We start from the raw sequence: 18,671 nt of genomic DNA on the forward strand, positions 1-18,671 counted from the left end.
CATGAACAGAATGAGGAGATGGGAGTGACTCACTGGTGTATTAAGCCAGAACTGAACTTCTTGCACAAAGATGAGTCAAAAAGAATGAAACACAAAGAGAAATAGTTGATTTTTTTGTTAATAATATAGCACCATTGTACTAACTGTGCCCAATTGCCTGCAGTGTCATGGCTCTGACACCTCCTGACTGCTTCTGTTCACCCTCTCGGCTATTCTTGAATAAGAAAACAGGATTTAAACCTCCATACATTTAATACCAGACAGAGCACTGAATGACTCCTGTGGGCTGAAGACAAAATGCTCACAAATGTCCAAACACTGTATAATTGCCCAATACAGGAACATGCTCAGAGGTTGTGTACTGAAAGATTCCTCCAAGAGACTCACAACACCTGAGGAGTCTTTTCACATCAGCTCACACTCTCTGACTTGGCCCTAGCGGGGGGAGCTCTCCACTCTCCATAAAAGCTGTTTCTTGAAACTCAATGTTGTCACCCCTGTGTGGATCCAAGGATTATCTCTGCACAAGTGAACTTTGCTCGGCAGAAACCACCTATCGTACTCAGATATTTTCATTTCAAAAAACCCCCAACACTGAAAAGCTGTTAATGAATGATTCTTGCTCTTGTTGGGAGATAATATGCTAAAGTGAGGTACAATAAAAAGACATGTAAGCAGACATATTTTTAGTGTTTATGGGTAGCATTTCACCTCTCCTGAATGCATCAGCCACACAGACAGATCCCCAGATCACCACAGGACCAGTGGCTCTGCCACAGCTCCCAGAAAGCCTGCACTGATTCCAAAGCTGCACAGCCTTCTGACAGCTGCCAGCAGCACTGATCCCATGGACCATGGCTGAGCCGAGATGACGCTGGGGGATGCCACAGGCAGGGATGGCCAGGGAACTCAGTGTCTCACTTTAAACAGCCCTGGAGCCTTGGAGAGATGCTTCATGTCTAAAACCATGCCAAAGAGCAAAGCATGCTCTTTGACTGCAGTCAGTCAGCAACACAGCTCCTCAGCCCCTGTGGCAATTACATGCCTCCAGAAACGGAGAGAGGCCACAGGAATTGAATGAGCTGCTGACAGAGAAGAGCCAACAGGCTCAAACTGCCCTGTCCCCCACATGTCAAGTTGCTACTTCAGTAGCAGCTGGTGGAGCTTTAAACCACTTCCAATCCACTTGTCACCGTCCAAGCTAAAACAGCAGCTGCTTGCTGTGGATGGGGAGCCAAAGGCTCGAAGGACCACACAGACATGTAAAAGCTGTAAAAAGTATGACTAGCCCCAAGCACAAAGGGATTTTTGGGATTTCCACTGTCCTCTATGGGCCTCTCCAACAAGAAGGCTGAGGTGAAGGTGCAAGGGGCAGAACAGACAGCTTATCCATCAGGTGGACAGCACTGTACCAGCTTTGGAATAAGCCCAGCAATCACCACAATCTCTTCCTGACCCTTATCTGAATAGGCAACAACACAAAATACAGCAACAGCACCTAACCCAGAAAACATATTTTACTCAATTTCAGGGCCATAACATCATTTTACATTGGCAATTGCTTTCATCTCAAACAATCTAGAAATATATAGAAAATTCTACTGATGTATTCCTTGATCAACTTGCTTTACCCAAATCCTGAACTTCTTTGCAGGATGAAAGTGCACATCAGCATTTCTTGACAATTATGGAATATAGGAAAAGAACACAATACCCCACTGGAAGTGCAAAGCTTGGCAAAGCAGAAGACAATTCAAGCTGAAAGGTCCATAATTCTGGGATTGTTTGTGAAAGGCACCATGAAATCCTGTGTGACCACATTAAATACAGTTAAATACATTTTCTTATAGTCTACTGTAGAAACCAGTCTGAGCTGGCACACAAAGTCTTCAGCCAAATATTTTATATAGCTTCTAACACACTGTATTTGTCTTTGGAAATTGGCAGTTTGCGATGACCATCAGTGAACCTTACTATTCAAGCAACCACATTTTCAGCTTATAACATACTTGGCTAGTCAAAAAAACTGAGGAGCATATGAAAAGATTCCTCTACAGGCTTTAGGAAACTTTATCCTATCTGTCCAGGTATAGTATTTTTTTTCTGGCACCATACTTGGAAGAAGACAAAAACAGAACTCTGCAACAAGGATGATGAGCTATAAACCTAGCAGAACAATTCAAGATTATTCAGGTTGCATATGCTGGTTAAAGAGAAATATGAAAGCAATCTAGAAGTTTTATTGCAGTGAAATAGCAGACAAGATTGGGACTGTGATGAAGAATTACCTGGATTAGGCTCTGAGTTCTTTTTTTTTAATTTCATAAGAGGACATTAACAAAGTGCAGGGACAAGAGTATGTGTACAAAGATCAGATTCAGCCACACATTATTACAGCATACCAAGGCAGAACCTTTGTTTCTTCTTGTAAAATGTGGGGGAGTGGAGTAAATGGGAAAGTAGCACAGGAGAGCACTACCTAAAGCAGCTTTTAAAACACTCCAGGTGCTTTAGCTGGACTTAGCAGCTCAAAACCCTGGAAGGAACCCTTTCCCAGTGTCCATGGCAGGTTTCATGGCAGGCACTGAGCTCTAAGTCACTTTGGCCAAATTCCTACTGGTATCTAAGCCAATTGCTTAAAGCATTAAAGTAATTTCATTCCAAAAGAGCTTTCATTCAGAAAGCAAATTAACTCCTACAGGTCAAATGACCACATGAGAATTTGGGGAAGTTGTTCCAATGACAAATTTGTCCAGAAGGACAAATACTTAATGTTAAACACCAAACAAATTTCATTGAAAATTCATCTTGGACTAAAAACATCACTATTACTGCAACTGGTGTCTTGAACTCATTTTAACTGCCAGTAACCACAGCCAAAGCAGCATATAAAATTTGTGAAGACTGCAAAGGATTAGTAGTTGCACTAATTCACCTGGGAACACATCACAGGGCTGAAATAACAGGCTGAGAGGTATAACCTGTGTATATATCAAGTGTAGAGACCTAACTGAAGAATATCAAGAAAGAAGAATCTGTTGAAGAAAAAACCCCCTGTTCCTCACAAGTCAGATGGAGATTGACCAGGAAAGAAGAGATGGTATGTCTCATGTAAAAAAGCTTCATCTGTTCAGCCTTTATAGTCTGTCTCTGAATTTCAAATTTAAGTGCATTAGATGCTGAAGGATTTGGGGGAAAAATAAAATAATGTAAAATGACTTCTTTTTGTCAATTCAAGTGCCAATCCACCTACCTTCATCAGGACTCACTCATAGCCCTTTTGCAAGTTCTGATGGCATACTCTCCCTTTATCTAAAGCAAACTTCTATGCCAAATATTAATTCCCTGTTACAAATTTCAAAGGAGGAAAAAGGTGAATATGGGATGGAAATGCTAACTGAAATCCAGTAGGAGTTACGCGCCTTTGAAAATGCACATTTCCACCAGAGTAATGTGAGACAAATTCTAGGTGTGAGGGATACAACCTCTAGGAGAGGGGAAAAATAGTCACTCTGCACCTCCACTTTTGAACTATATTCCACCCTCTGCCATCCAGGACTTACTCACACATTTAACTATCAGCATTCCCATCTTAACCCTCAAGACACAACTTCACTTGCCTTCCACTGTGCATGTTCCCTGTCTCTAATCCCTCACCGAGTGCAAGAATAGAGCCCTCTGCAGTCTGCTGGTGCAAAACACGATCAACCCTCTCCTCAGGTTTGGCAGCAAGAAATTTTGTTCCATTCCTTAGCAGGGAGAATGTCAAAGGAAAAACAGAATGCATCTTCATGGTGGTTTAAAGTACAAACACTAACATGCATTCTCTCATTCTCTTTTCCCTTCATAGTCTACTCCAACAGAACATGTCAGTGAAGCGATAAAGAAATAATTCTTTTAAATACAACCAAATCTCTCAACAGGGAGCAATTACAGAAGCAAGCCTCAGATTGCTTACAGAAAAACTGAGCTCATCAAGTTCTTAAAGAGCATTTACTGCCAGACTTCTAGCTGAACATTTTTTAAAAGCCAATGTGAATTTCTGTATTTCTCCTTTTTATGTGTTAATATATAAATGATATAGCTAATCACTAGGGAAGAGGGCATTTTCCCTCTTGCTGTAATTAAACAGGAAAAGGTTCTTAATTCCTTTTTCAATATTTCATGTTTATACCTCTAAAAGAAAAAAACCATGACCAATTTTCACCAAACAAATATTTTAGCCAGGACTGATTTTTTGCACTTTTGTGCTCAGGCTGGTACTTCAGTCCCAAAGCATAACCACTTTGTTCAATGCTGCAGCTGCAATACAACAAAAAGAGAATTTCAAAGTACTCACTAGACTCAGCTCACTTTGGAAAGGTGGAGGGGAGGGCTCAGCATGGCACTTACTTTTTACTTTTCAGGCACCCGTAGAACCCAGCCATGGTGCTTCCCGGGAGGCGTGTGTGCATTTAATTCACCCCTGGGTGTGGATGCCAGCACAGGGCTTCTGCCACCGTGTATCGCGCTCCCCCCTTGCCCACATGCGTGCATGAGAGCACCAGCGTGCTGCAGCAATTACTGGCCAGATAAAGCTCCTGAGCTGAGGCACTCAGACTCTGCTGAACTGGGTCCAAGGAGGGCTGTGCCTGCTCCATAAATGGTTATGAACTGTTAACTCCCCCTTTTCCTGTCTCCTTCCAGCTCTTGGTACGCACAGCATCCTAAGTGTAAAATATCGTATGGCATTTGATTCTGTCTCCCTGTGGGACTAATCAGAGGCTTGGTTGTACTTAGGATGTGAAGAAGCCCTGAGGAGACTGTTAGTGTTATTTTTCAGACAGAGGAAAGATACAGAAAATATTCACAACATCTTTGAAATAACGACTAAAAACTGCAGAGTTTTTAAATAGAGTTTTTCTCCAGCACATAAGGGGTGCACAGGACCTTTCAAAACAGGCATTATTCCAATTCACTGTAAATCCCAATCTATTCTAACAAGCTGTTCTGCACATTAACAGGAAAAAACTCCCAAACAACTGCATCCCTGCAATATTGCAAGGTCAGGCAAAAAGCTCTAGAGTTTAAATTAACCAGCACACCCATATGACAAAATTACTGCCTGGTGACGGCCTCTGACAATATACTAACAATTGTTACTCATTATCACAACTAAGGAGGCACTCACTGGGTGTAGAAACAGGTAAATGCTGGGGAACATAAACCTTAAGGAGCCTCATTCATAGGGGTGACCCAGGTTCTGGGGACAACATAGCTGTACACATTTCTGACATTACACTGCATTAAATTCAAATGGAAATTAATTTGCATCATGGCTATCAATGGCCTCTGTTGAGGTAAAAGCAGAGAGGAGGCAAGACATTGCTTGTGCTGCCTGCACACAAGGAGGGAGCAGCAGCAGCCAGTGCCACAGTGTGAGTCTGCTCCTGGAGTTGCATGGCTTGCTAAGAATATCAGCTCCTGATTAAAAACTGCACAGATATTTAAAAGTAAGAGGTTCATAACTCTCATAAGAGCAAAGCAAAGATTTACAGTCATTCCTAGAAGATCAGAAGAAAAACACATTTATTTGTATTTCTCAGCTATTACGTAGTGTTTGAATACTCGGGTCTGGCAAGCCAGTAGGAGGGAGTATTACCAAGTATTTTTATATGAGTTTCTTAAAGACATTTAGTAGCAATACAGATCTACAGAGTAGAAGTTCTTCTCAAATACTTGGAAAAAATACTTTTTTTAAATACCCTTCTCCTAAGACAGACATGTAGTTTCAGAAATGGACCTCTGGTGAGGAGTCCCATAAGTGGCTCACCTACAGCAGTTTTCTAACAGTGCAGAAGTTTGACATCTGTGAATGGACAACTCCCATTTCTCAATTTTCTGTAAAGGCCTCTAACAAAGGAAAGCTGTCACACAAATAATAGATGACAACAAGTGTAAGGGCCATCACAAACAGGAAACAAATCATACTCTAGTCTAGTTTCCCACTTAGATGGAAAGCAAAAGCTTCTACAAGCAGCCAACTTCAATGCCATCCACAGAGTGCATTTGCATTTGCAGATCAAAGATGATCTCAAGCAGATACAATACACTCTCTGTCTCTTGGGAAAAGACAAAGCAGCAAAAATACAGTAGCACCAGTTGAAGTTTTACCCAAACAAGTTTCACTGTTGTTGTGAATTACTGCACTTGTCATGATGACTTCACACTGAACTCCTAATCCTGGCAGAAAAAGGATCACTAGAGAGCATTAATCTCCTTCCATCAGAGAAAGCCCACAGGAAAAAAAAAAAGGCAAAATCAAGGCTTCAGTTATTGGGCAACAACCACCAGAAAGGAATTCCTGGAGATTACCGGAGAAGCCTTCTGCCTGGCTTAATGCACAAAACCTTGTATGTAGGACTGCATCTGAAATCTGCCTGGCATTTAGTTCAGAAAAATGCTGCCAACAGAAACATTTATACTACTATACTACAGTAAGAAATGAAGGAAACCTCATGAGAAATTCATATTTATATTTAAAATCAAGAAAGACTGAATGGCCTTCCAATGGGAAGGCACAGTCCCTAAAGCTAGTGGAAGGGTGTAATCCTGATGGCTTTGGAAGAATTTCATCACTTTAACTGGTATAGAACACAGCCTGGAAGCTTCAAAAAATCAGGGTTTTTGCTAACATAAAGCACATTTCCTGTCTCCAAACCTCCTCAGATAACTTGCCTTCAAAACATGCTTTATTTTAATATTGTTTTCTTCTTTCATGCATTTTTGTCTTGAAGTTACTTACCTGAACATGCAAAACTTCATCTGTCAGCTTCCATTTAGGTCAAACATAGTCCTTTTCACAGCAACTGACAGTTTAGCAACACACATTGCACCATCTCAAAACCCCTTACTTTCCAAGCACAGACTAGTAAACAGTCATTAAAAATAATTATCCCACCTCAGGATTTAATACTTTTTGATTCTCTATCTTCATATCACTCTCCAAGGCACTTCATGCTAGATTTATTATTCACTGATCAGCCTCTTTATCACTAGCACAGCTTCAAATGGCTACACGCTGAGAGGTTTTCAGTACAGCTCTGAAATCTTAGATGTTGATAAACATCACAGCTCTGTGTCCCCAGGCAAATCAGTGCAAGCAAGCAGGTATGTGCCGTACCTTGCTCTGACCGGCAGACATCGCTGCGCTGACATTTGCTCCTCACTTGTCAAGCGCTAAAGTGAATGGACTGCTCTACTTCCAGTTAATTAACTGAAGCTGTTTTCAGCTGGGAGGTAAACGAACAGCAAGTAACCACAGACTTTGGCAAAGTAAAGACGGTTTCTCAAAGATAGGGATGACAGCAAGTTTAAACACCTGAAATTTCGGTCAGATCTGGGTTTCCTCTAAAGTTTGTGGCTTGGCTTGAGTGAAATAGCCCAGTCTGGACCTACATTCATTGGAAAATCAGGCCTTTCTTCAAACTCACTGTCATGGCTTTCCCTCAACAGCCCAACATTGCACCAGCCCCCTGCAAATCACTGCACATTCAAATCACTGCAATCCAAATCTGCTTCCCCTGCAGGGAGAACAAGCAGTCCCAGGGGCAACCTGCCCTCCCACAGTGGTACCAGCAGCAGAGCTCCCAGCACCTGGCAGATTTCCCAACACATTTCTTAATCTCTCCAAAGGGAACGAGGGAGGCAAGTCTGCGCAAGGTCCAGCCACCCAACCATTGGGAAATCCTTGCACCAAAATACAGGTCCTAAAATCATCAAGCTATTTTTTTCACATGCACTGTCACTTGTGTCATTGCAAAAAAGGCCTCTTCAACTTAAGTAACCAACAGCAACTCCTAATCCAATGGAGGAAACTCAAATAGACACATATTACAAATACACACATACTACAAATACCATGGGTACATGCCAGCAGCCTGAGAGCAGAGGTGTTAGGAGTTACCCACACAACCAGCAATTCTGAATATGTTTCATGTCCAACAGGGCTACTGTGTTTCATGCAGCCTCTTGCAACTGGATCTCTAAGGGCTAACCACATCCTTGCCTCCCCGGATCCCTGACTGCAAACACTTCAGATTTCGCAAAATGCTCATCCAAAGCTGGCTTGTAGGGCATCAGGGCACACAGTGCACAGCAGCAGGAAGGGACCAGATGTCACACAGTTAGGAAATCACACGTTTCACAAACTGCGTTTAAACAGGGGTGTTTGGTTTACATTTTTTGAAATTTATTTTCAGAAAGGGACAGAAGTTTCATTTGAGCTTTTCACTAAACAAATTTAGAGGTAGGAGTAAAAAACCTACACCAAACTGATAGACCGTAGCATTTCAGATTTCCTGTATATTTTGATGTCTCTGAACTGACTTCCTCTTAGCAAGGTAAATCTCACATTCTGACAGGGTGAGCCATCATATACTGATCCTTGAGCACTTGGATTTTATGTCATGAAGATTCTGTATTCCTTACAAGCATGTTGCATTTGTACCCGTAGCAACACTTTGCAACTGTGTGCCAACATAAATGTGACTCTCAAGAAACACTTTGCTGAAGAAGAAAGGAATTCAGCTTTCTTGCTAGTGAAATTCCCAGGCTGGCAAGTTGGCCAGGCTTAGAAATTTACTGTGAAAACCCTTCCATTCTAAAGAAACAACTAAACATGCATCACTGTTAAAAGCTGCACTATCAGAGCTTTAAACAGGGTTAGAAACAAAGACGGTAGTCTGCAGACAACAAAGAAGTAGACATAAGAGGATTTCTGCCTTGCAGAGTTTATACATCCATCTGTGATTAATATTAGGAGGAAAATGAGGGCCAAAGCCTATCTCTGAAACTGAAAGTAGAGAGTATAGTTGGAGGCATCCAACTATGCATTATTACAGCTTTTTATTCATCCATTTATTTATATATGCATGAATAAATTCTTCATGCCAGAAGAATTTGCCATGATACTTACTCTGGAGTCTAATTACTCTATGCTGCTCTAATTATGTGTGTATTCACACTTTGAGTACAATGTGTGGGATTTGGGGGATTTTTGTTGCTGTCATTCCCTGTTAGAGGGACTTCCTGCAATCTCCTTCAATAATAAGAATATTTCAAAGACAGCAGCAATACATACAATCTCTTTGATTCTTTGGTAATTCTGAGTCTTCATTGTTTCTTGCAGTTTATCACAAAACACACTGTCTTCACCTCTGAGGAAGGACTGAAGATAAACTTTGATATGGGGTATCCAGTGCATTACTGAATTCTAAAATATGGCCAGAAAAATACTGGCACTCTAAATCTATCCTTTGTGTCCCCACAGCCAAATATGAACTCTTCCTGGATTAACTGGAGATGAACATCAGGCCATGTGTCATTCAAAACGTAATTTCCCCTAGATTTGCAACAGGATCACCGATGTAACCTCAGACTTCAGTGACAGAAAATATCAATTGTCAAACAAATAATACAGATCCAGAGATAGAATTTCTTGTTTGACATTTTACAATCTACATGGATTTATTTGCATATAAAGATGTATTTATTTTTAGATAAGCAACAGCGTCCCTGTGTACACAGACCAGGATGTGCTGCCTCTCACATGTCTGCTTTTTTCATCCAGGGCCATAAATCTAAAATCTAAGATTTTAAAGAATCTGAATGAAAACCAGATTATTTTTGACACAGTAGAAGAGCTGGTATTTCCTGTGAAAATACTAGCATGGTCAATATTTTATATACTGGGAAACTGTGGGGTTTTTGTCCTGGTGGGGTTAGTGCAGAAGTTGAACAAAGGAGCTCTATTTCTGCACATTCTGACTTAAGAAAATACCATGTTAAAGAATATTAAGTTCCAACAACACAACTTTTCCTTCTCAGTGTCCAGGCAGGCACCAATACACAAGACCATCTGGAAAGAAATGTGAGAACACAGTATGTAGCTACAGGCACATGGACCAGTGCCTAGTCTAAATGTCAAACATCAGAGGTAACAGTTACTGAGTCTAAACAAATATCCTGAGATGATGTGAATAATGAATTGAGTTTTCTACGCCCCATTCTTCCTGACTTCCCCTCTAGGGATAGATCCAGTTAAGGCCCTTCAAACACTCTTGCCAAGCTCCCTTGGAGACAGATCAGACCGACATTGCCACCAATGCCTGTGCTGTGAACAGCAATCAAGTTTAATGACTTCCCATGTATATTAGTTTAGCACTAATGTAGGCCCACCTCTTCAACAGAATTACTTCTATTTGTTTGTACAGGTATAAGCAAGAGGAGAACTAGGGACTCACACATCTGGAATAATATTCCTAAAACCATCAACATCCTGAATTCCAGCTGCAAGTGAAATAAAACTACAAAACCGAAGGTCATCTCTGAAACCATCTCAGTGACTGTCGACTGAAGCAATAATATGGAAAATCACGGAAGCACAGCTCTGGGGAAAAAGCTGTCTGACTCCAGTGCCTGCAAACAGAAGGCTAAAGATAAGGTGACCATTAACCTTCAGAGAAGGGCAGGGAAGTCCCAGAATGTCCTGTCTGCAGGCTTTATTGCTCCAAGGGGAAATAAACAGAAAAATAAAAGTCAGAACTGCATACTCTTGACATTTAACTCAAATGAGTGTGCCGTGGTAACATAGTGTTTTCTCTGTTACCTTTCCTCTGTATAAAGGCATGAATACAGTACCTGGTTCATTCCCCAATCAGCAAAACAAGTGAAAATACTGAGTAATAATAAATTTATTCCTACCACTTGATATTTCTGAGATATCAGACCTGTGCCCCTCTGTACAGAATATACTATTCCATATTGGAGATACAGTGGGGAGAACTGAAGACGAGTAATTTGGTGACTGTTCCAGAATCCATAAACTGCAACTGAACTCAAAAGTTCCTGGTGACTGAAACTGTATTTTAGAGTCTTTCCCCATGCTTCCTTGCTCAATAAGGACAGCCAGAAAGACCTTACAAGAACAGGCACCCTATAAATATCCAAGATAACTTTACTAGCCAGCCTTCAGCCATGGGAACTCTTACAGGAACACTGGCATCAAAATGCTGAGTTAAATTAGAAATCAGTGACCGTACAACATGATTTGACCCTGCATGTCAAGAGTTTTAAAATCATCACATAATAAAAAATACCTCATACTGAGCCATTTCACCAGAGCAAACACATAGCACATCAGAGTCCTTACACAGCAGCCTAACACATTACTCAAACAAGTTCTGGCACTCTCTAAATATCCCAGTGTGATCTCAATTGTCTCTTAAATATGCTGGCACTGTTCCCACAGTAATGGGAAGGGAAAATATCTAATACATATCCAGAGGCAGGAAATAAGCTAATTGCAGAAGAATTTTACCTAAAACTGTTGAATAAACCACAGTTCTGTGTCACTAAGTCACATAATCACATGTTTAAACTGAGACTCTGCTTGGTCCTTCCCAACCACAGAGCCTGGCACACACTTCAAGCTATTCACTGAACTGATGGGTCTATCATCCCAGGATCAGTGGTATGCAAAAAAGCTGCAGTTTGTCAAACTTAAGTCCATTGTTTTAGTATCTTTCTGCTCTACCATGGAGTTTAGGGGATAACTACAGCTCTCCTAGGATAAATGCCACTCTCAGCCTCACCACTCCAGCCCCTATAGCTAACCTTTAAATAGAACATACTTGAGATCCACTGGTATTGGCATCACATGTTAAATCACCCTTGCTATTAAGCGGACCCTTCCACCCAGGTATTCATACAGTAAAATGCCAGCCAACACTGCAGGTCCAAACAGAAAGTGGAGCAGTTGTCACCAAGCACCATGGAGCTGAAAAGTCACCTACTCCTTCTACAGATTTTATCAACACCTACCCAAGAACACAAACTTAGCTTCTCTCATGAAACCGTTGCTTTTGATATAACACAGGGGCCAATATAACTGATACTGCCTGGCATGGTACTAATTGAGTCCTCAAGGGACTCTATATATTGCCTGCAGATAAGCTACTCTGAAGCCTAAAGATTAACTCTGCTTGTTCTGCACTCTGAGAGCTCCCTTTGGTCATGGGAATACTAAGCAAGCCCTCCTTCAATTGAGGACTGATTATATTTAATGCACATAAGGCTAGATAGGATTTAAAAGCCACTGAAGATTGGTGGGCTAAGTTAACAAGATGGATTTGCACTGCTTTCCTGATTACGCAAAACTGATACTGTAATATTTTCTCACTACAGATGAGATTTAATTTTTCATAAAGGCAAATGCAACCACTTACAAATGCTAAACAATAAGAAGACTTCCAGATATTTTTCTTAGCTTGTGCAAAGTTTTCTCACCATGTAGTTGCTAAATACAATGGGATGTTAGTCAAAACCATCTACAGAAAATGCCACTGACTGTTACAGAATCACTAGTGGTCACCAGTAAAAATGGTATAAGTGATTATATGATTAAGCTTTTATTTTTACCAGAATCAGTTACAAAACCAGCAAATACGTTATCTCTAAAGAGTGCCGTACACCATACAAATGTAACACCCATTCGACCAAAATGAAAACCTGTTCAAAATCTGAAATATTTTTCTTTTGGAGGAATAAGGACATGTGATTGTGCTGATGCTGAGTAATGTAGGTTAGTGATGAATAAAATCTAAGTCACACCCTACGACTATTTTTAACTGTCTTATAACTGCAGAATGAAGAGGAGATGCAATGGCCATAGTCTGAGGACCAGAAGAGCAGAAGAAATGTGATCATCAGAATCAGAGCGAGTAAATTGCTTGTATTCCTTTATTTCCTCTATCCAATCCACATAAACTGCGGTGATATTGATATACCTAAGGCATCAATAGTTTCTTCAGACTCATCACAATAATAATGGTTGGTTTGCTCGTTTCTTTCCTCTTTCCTCTACTTAACGTGATTTTACATTGATATGAATTAAAAAGATAATATAAAAACTTTTGCATAGCCTAGAAGCCTGACAAATCAACCAAGACAAGAACTGAGATAAATGATAGTCTTTCTTTGGCTCAGATTTCTTGCTTTAAGCTGATTTATTTGTAAGACCCTTAACACTTCAATGTATTTTCTTATACAATAAGATATCACTTTTAATTATTGCAGAACCCACAGCTTTCGGAGTTCAACTCATATTCGCTCCTCAGTCAGCACATAGTCTTCAGTAGCAACATAGTGATAATGTACAGATGATAGATTCAAAAAAGAAAATAAGCAATAAAAAAATGCTCAAAGAAGTACATTCTGATAGTTAACAACAGGTGCATAAACATTCTCATGTTCTTCTGTTCATTGTACTGCTCTTGAAGCCTTAAGAGCACGCAAACAATTGCATTGTGGTTTTGAAATTTACTTTGATGTACTGAATGCTATTTCTCTTTCAAAGCACAAAAATCTTTTCAAAATTAAAGCTTTATACATCTGTAGATACGGTCTTCCTGAATCTATCTACAGATGAAGAACAAAGGTTTTGGAAAAACTTTCAATACTGTTGTACACAAGGGAATTCTGAAATGGCCTTTCCAGTAAAGTTTAGTCTGCTAATGGACAGGAGGCTTTTTATGCTCATTCTCTACAACACTTTGTTGACATCTCTGCTTTTTAAATTCAGATTTAAAGAGTCAATTAAATAAATCCACAAGTTCCCTATGACATGTTAAATCATTTGAAGGCAGACTCAAATATAACATATGGATTGAAAAAGCAAGAAAATCAAGCAAGCACCATTCATAAACACTCCCTGCTTCTAGCACGTTTCTGCGAAGTTACACTATGGGTCTATAGTTTAAATTTATAGAGAAGCTCTTGGATCATTTCTCTAATGTTAAGCAAACCACACAGCCTATCTCTCCTGTTTTCTTTTACTTGTCCTTTCGCTTCCTTCTACTGAGATAATAAAATCATTATCATATAAAAAAACAGGGTAAATTCAGGAGAGCTCAGAAATCCTGACACTCTTGGAGAGACAACGGGATCAGAGAATTCATCTTCTCCAAAACTTCCCTCTCCTGTCATTACCAGTGCTTAGGAATATACAAATAGCTTCTTGAACAATGGGATAAAATTTATCCTGACATCCCGAGGAAGGGCCTTAGATCTCTGTTACCTGGCTGCAGCCATGTGCAGCAAGTGAGTGACAGAACTGGGAAAAAAGGTCAGCTTGCCAGACACCAGGATTCAGGGAGAGACAAATGCCTCCATAATGCATGGCAAGGGCTACAGCTCAACTCTACTAAGTTAGACATTTTTTAAAAAGAAAAAAAAAAATCACAAAAAAAATCTTGGCACTCAAAAGAGCAAAGACTGGCAAAGAACCAGCCAAATACAGCAGCATTAACCCTCTGTGTGCTGGCAAGTACCCTTCCCACTTAACCTAGTGGTATACAAAAATGGTCTCATGAAGTATTAACTGGGAGAAAAGAAAGGACACATTTGACCATAAGGTACTATAACATGATTTGCTGCAAATTGTACCAATAATATTTAACAGACTCCTATGAATGATGGCAGCCTCTTTTATGGGAAAATATCAGTTAATTCTAGGAAATGCATGTTCAGCAGAAAGAAAAACGAGTGGAACAGCAGATTAAAAAATGGCAGTGAAACAGCAGGATGGGCTGTGTGACTCCTTGACGTGCAATTTTGCTGAGGTTAGCCCTAAAGAGGGTGTCAAAGTTGTAAGCAAAATAAGTATGCGCACTAACCTCCATTCCCCCCCAGAGGCTTTTAAGCAGCAATTTCGAGAAGAAATAAGATCCTCAGTAGTTCCTACAGTTTTAAGAGCTTAGAATAGTGCAGCCACCCCAAATCCAGCACTTCTAAGTCAGCTAAACTATGACATGTCTTAAACAAGTGGGTATACTGGAAATAATATTTGGCGCTCTCTTCATTTCCAGTTTCTGAATCATTAAAGATCCTGCTTTCAAGCTTTGTGACTGAGTACATATTTTGGCAGTTTTGCTGCAGTTTTGGTTGCTCAGAATAATGTTCAGAGACTTGCACGATCACCTGGCTGTGTGAGCTATGACCTGATGAGATCTTACAAGATTTTGGGGGAGAACTGCAATAGTCAGCAGAAGTCAGGGATGAATAGTAGTTGAAACAATCCTTCTTAATAACATCAGCGAGTGTCTGCTGCTCCCCAAAGAGATGGTTTCAAGTTCTAACCTGTAGCACTCCTTCCCATTACACATAAAAGCTGTCAACTGAAGATATGGAGATAAATGTCTCCGAATGGAGAGAAATCTATTTATGTTTACACTACACAATGGATTGAACTTAAACAGACAGAAGAACTGGCATAGAAGCTCATCTGAGGGAATGATGAGAACTGCATTTTCACTAAACCCGGTGTAAAGTACCAAAACCTCATGCAGTGTCTTTGAATTCATCTAGAAGAAAATGATGAAATACAAATGGCATCTATGCTTGTGGCATTGGCACTCCTTTTAAACTTTAAGAGGATGTTTATGTATCTGTACACGCATGATGCAACATGATGCTGGTGGCATTCCAATAAAGCCAAGCCACCAATTCTTGAGTTTGGGCCATATCCAGAGCTCATTAAGATCAACGACAGCCTTTCCACTAAATTCAGCTCTTCAGATCATAGCAGTCAGCTTGCAGTCTGATGTACCAGAGAGACAGCAGTCACACTGCTTTGTCCCGTTGACTCACAGCACAGCTTGATGTTTATGTTACATAACTAAAGATATTGAGACCAACCACACCACACACACTGTCCACAGTACAAACATAAGGATTACTGAAAATCCTCAGTGGAAAAAAAAGTAAGCTCCCCCGTTTAATATACTGTGTGTACTTTCTTTTCCTTTATATATAGAGACACTTCATATAAATCAATAAATACCTATGAATTAACGTCTAACACACTTCAACAGTATCAGACGCAGGAAGCATTCTGGTCAAAGTTGTAGTGGCTTTTATCAGAGATTAAGCAGGAACAACTAAAGATATGTTTATTGGTATTAAATGTATCACACACACACAAAGTATTGTTCCCCGAGTACCCATTTTCACAGCTGTTCAAAACTGAGTAACATCTTAGCCCTTCTCTTAATGCTTATTCAAGATCCCAATATTTGCTATTGCTTTCTTGTGAAATATTTTAAGTAACCACTGATCTCTAAATAAATGTATTTAGAATTTAAATAAATGGGCCTGTATTGAGCAAGTCTTTGGATAAAGTTCAACTTCTTGTTTTTTCTCTGTCTGCCATACATCTTCTTCTGGTGAAAGAAAACATAGCTGTGCATTTGTCTGAAGCAAATTCCCTGACTGGTAAATTAAGAAACATTACGAGCGGAAAGAAATATTAACTTTGAAACAGAAGCCAGTGCCAGTAAAACTTCTTCAGTGATAAAATTTAACTTTTGATGGTGAAGTCTGCACTTAATTGCTCCCAGAAAAACTAAAAATAAGTCTAAAAGGGGATCTACTTCCCAAATGTTTCAATACAGCCAAAAACCCTGTCCCATGGGTTCCAAAGGACGAAGAGTTTTGAATCATCAAATCTGAATTGGGCATGTCTCCATCTCTGTGGTCACAGGAATCTATGACAGTTTATTTTCAGAAAACTTCCATCAAATCTTTGACAGAATCATAAGCAAACGGCTTATGCGGAAAAGTCTTCCAACTCACAGTGATCTGAAAAATGGAGGGACTCATTTTTGGTTCATGTAACATCCAAGTAATTTGGCTTTGCATATTAGAAAAAGCATTTATATACATAAATAAATGCCCTACATATCTAAATATATTCTAAATCTGCGTCAAGTCAAGTCAGGTCCAAGGCAAGAAGAAGTACTTTGCACTTGCTTATAGTCTAGTGAGAACCGAGTCAACTTTTAATTTTGCAGATATGGACCAAAATTCTACATTGGACTGGACAGTTCTGGAATCCTTGCAAACCTCACACTGCCTGTGTGATAGGGCTGCATTTTCTTATGACGGTGTAGGTACTCAGTCTGGAGAAGTGTAGCTGTGTTCATCTTGATAAGTCATCTATTTATAGTAAGTCATCTACTGACATCCTTAGGAAACAGGTGAGCAATTTCACTAAGTCAATGTAAATTTTCTGGTACAATATTCTTCAGGAATTGGCCTGAAGCACTAGAAATGTACTGGTCCATATATTATAGAGCTGGAAGTCCAAACTATAAACAACTAATTGAGCAAACAGTGCAAAAAAAGTTAGTCCATATCTATGAAATCACTGGACTAAGCTTTCATTGTATTTGTTGTATAACAGCAAGACAAATATATATTTGCATTTCCTATCTTATAATGGATCTGCAAAGGTATTGGAGTCCTAATTATCATCTATTATATTATGTGAGAGAAAAAGAAATAGAAAACTCACATTCATTAAGGTGTTAATAAAAGATAAGGCCACCAAGCTTGCCTTTCTATTTTAAAGGTTTTGAACAATACACTTCAAGTAACCTGTAAGTGCTTTCAGTTTCTGTCAAATATCAGAAAGACAGCATGAAGTGCAAAAGATCCACAGTGACTGTAATCCCAAGGGGGTCAGAATGTGTGTACTAGGCTAACTCTTAATTTCTCCAGCCTGCTACACCAGGTCTGAAATGAGTAAAACCCCATTCAAATATGCATCAGACAAGCTCTGCTGAGTACACAGATCTAGGCAGAGAAGTCCACTCAGAGAGCTCTCCATAGGATGTGGTGCAAGGACACAGCACAAAGGCTGGAACGGAAAAGGGTCACTTGGAATGGCATTTTCAAAAGAGGAGTTGAACTAGAAAATGGAGAAGACTGGAGGTGGTTTGCTGAGGTTCTTGGATATTTTGTGCTCATACCCTGTCTGCATCTTGTCACCTGGATGAAAGCACTTGCCCTTACATAAACCACTCTGACTTGTACAAGCATAGTTATCATAGAAAATTCATCAAAGTTGTTATGCGATTAAGGCTTTACTCCTGCATCTGCTGTTTGTTAAGATCAAGCAGTTAAGTGTATCAGCAAAATAATCATGAAAAAAATGACACAATGTCTTTTCATTCTACAACAGTTTATGGATCTGACCCTTTTCAAGACCCTACTACTTCTCTCGCGCTACTCCTGCACAGAAGCTCTGAGATCACATGGATTCTCCCAGTTCCCACACCAGTGTTAAGACCTCACACCTGGGAGATGCCCAATTCCAGCAATTCTACTAACGACGCAAGAGACAAAATAAAGTCCAGTTCATATTAACAACCAGCTACCTAACTCCAGCTACCTAACATAGGTTAAAAACCTGTTTTGGAGCATAAAATGCAGAGGTCCGACACTGGAAGACTGCAAGTCTGTAAGTTCGGGATGAAGATGCCCGTGTAGCCCACCAGCCCCTGCGTCCGCAGCCGTACGAAGCCGAGAATACAGCGTCGGAACAAAGACCTCCTCACGGAAAGCTCAGCCGCTCGCCTCCGCCACGGAACAGCCGCCAGCGTTATCCCAGCCCTGCCGCCAGCCGGGGGCTTCCCGTGTGCAGCGCCCGCCGGAGGAGCTCCCTCGGGACGGCGGCTGCCGAGGGGCCGGCCGGGCTGGAGCCTTTCCCGTGCCGGGAGCTGGGGCCGTGTCCGTCCAGATGATCGCCCGCCCGGCCGCCCTGCCCGGCCCCGGCCCCGGCCCCCGCCCCC

The 18,671-nt window shown here is 40.5% G+C and overlaps 1 protein-coding gene across 4 annotated transcripts in view; it reads right to left on the reverse strand.

Moving 5' to 3' along the window:
* The window catches only part of KIAA1210 (KIAA1210 ortholog), a 54,364-nt gene extending 35,700 nt beyond the window's left edge, over nt 1-18,664 (reverse strand). For 2 of the 4 annotated variants that reach the window (XM_042028003.1, XM_042027979.1), the window contains exon 1: nt 4,393-4,571. In XM_042028003.1, the coding sequence (XP_041883937.1) occupies nt 4,393-4,454 (62 nt within the window). In that variant the 5' untranslated portion in view covers nt 4,455-4,571. The other 2 variants (XM_042028010.1, XM_042027996.1) reach the window with 2 other exon arrangements.
* Between the last annotated feature and the right edge of the window lie 7 nt (nt 18,665-18,671).

Source organism: Corvus kubaryi, unplaced genomic scaffold (assembly GCF_017639235.1).
Source record: "Corvus kubaryi isolate FWS band 111438036 unplaced genomic scaffold, C.kubaryi_AGA036_p1.0 130, whole genome shotgun sequence".
Classification (NCBI taxonomy): domain Eukaryota; kingdom Metazoa; phylum Chordata; class Aves; order Passeriformes; family Corvidae; genus Corvus; species Corvus kubaryi.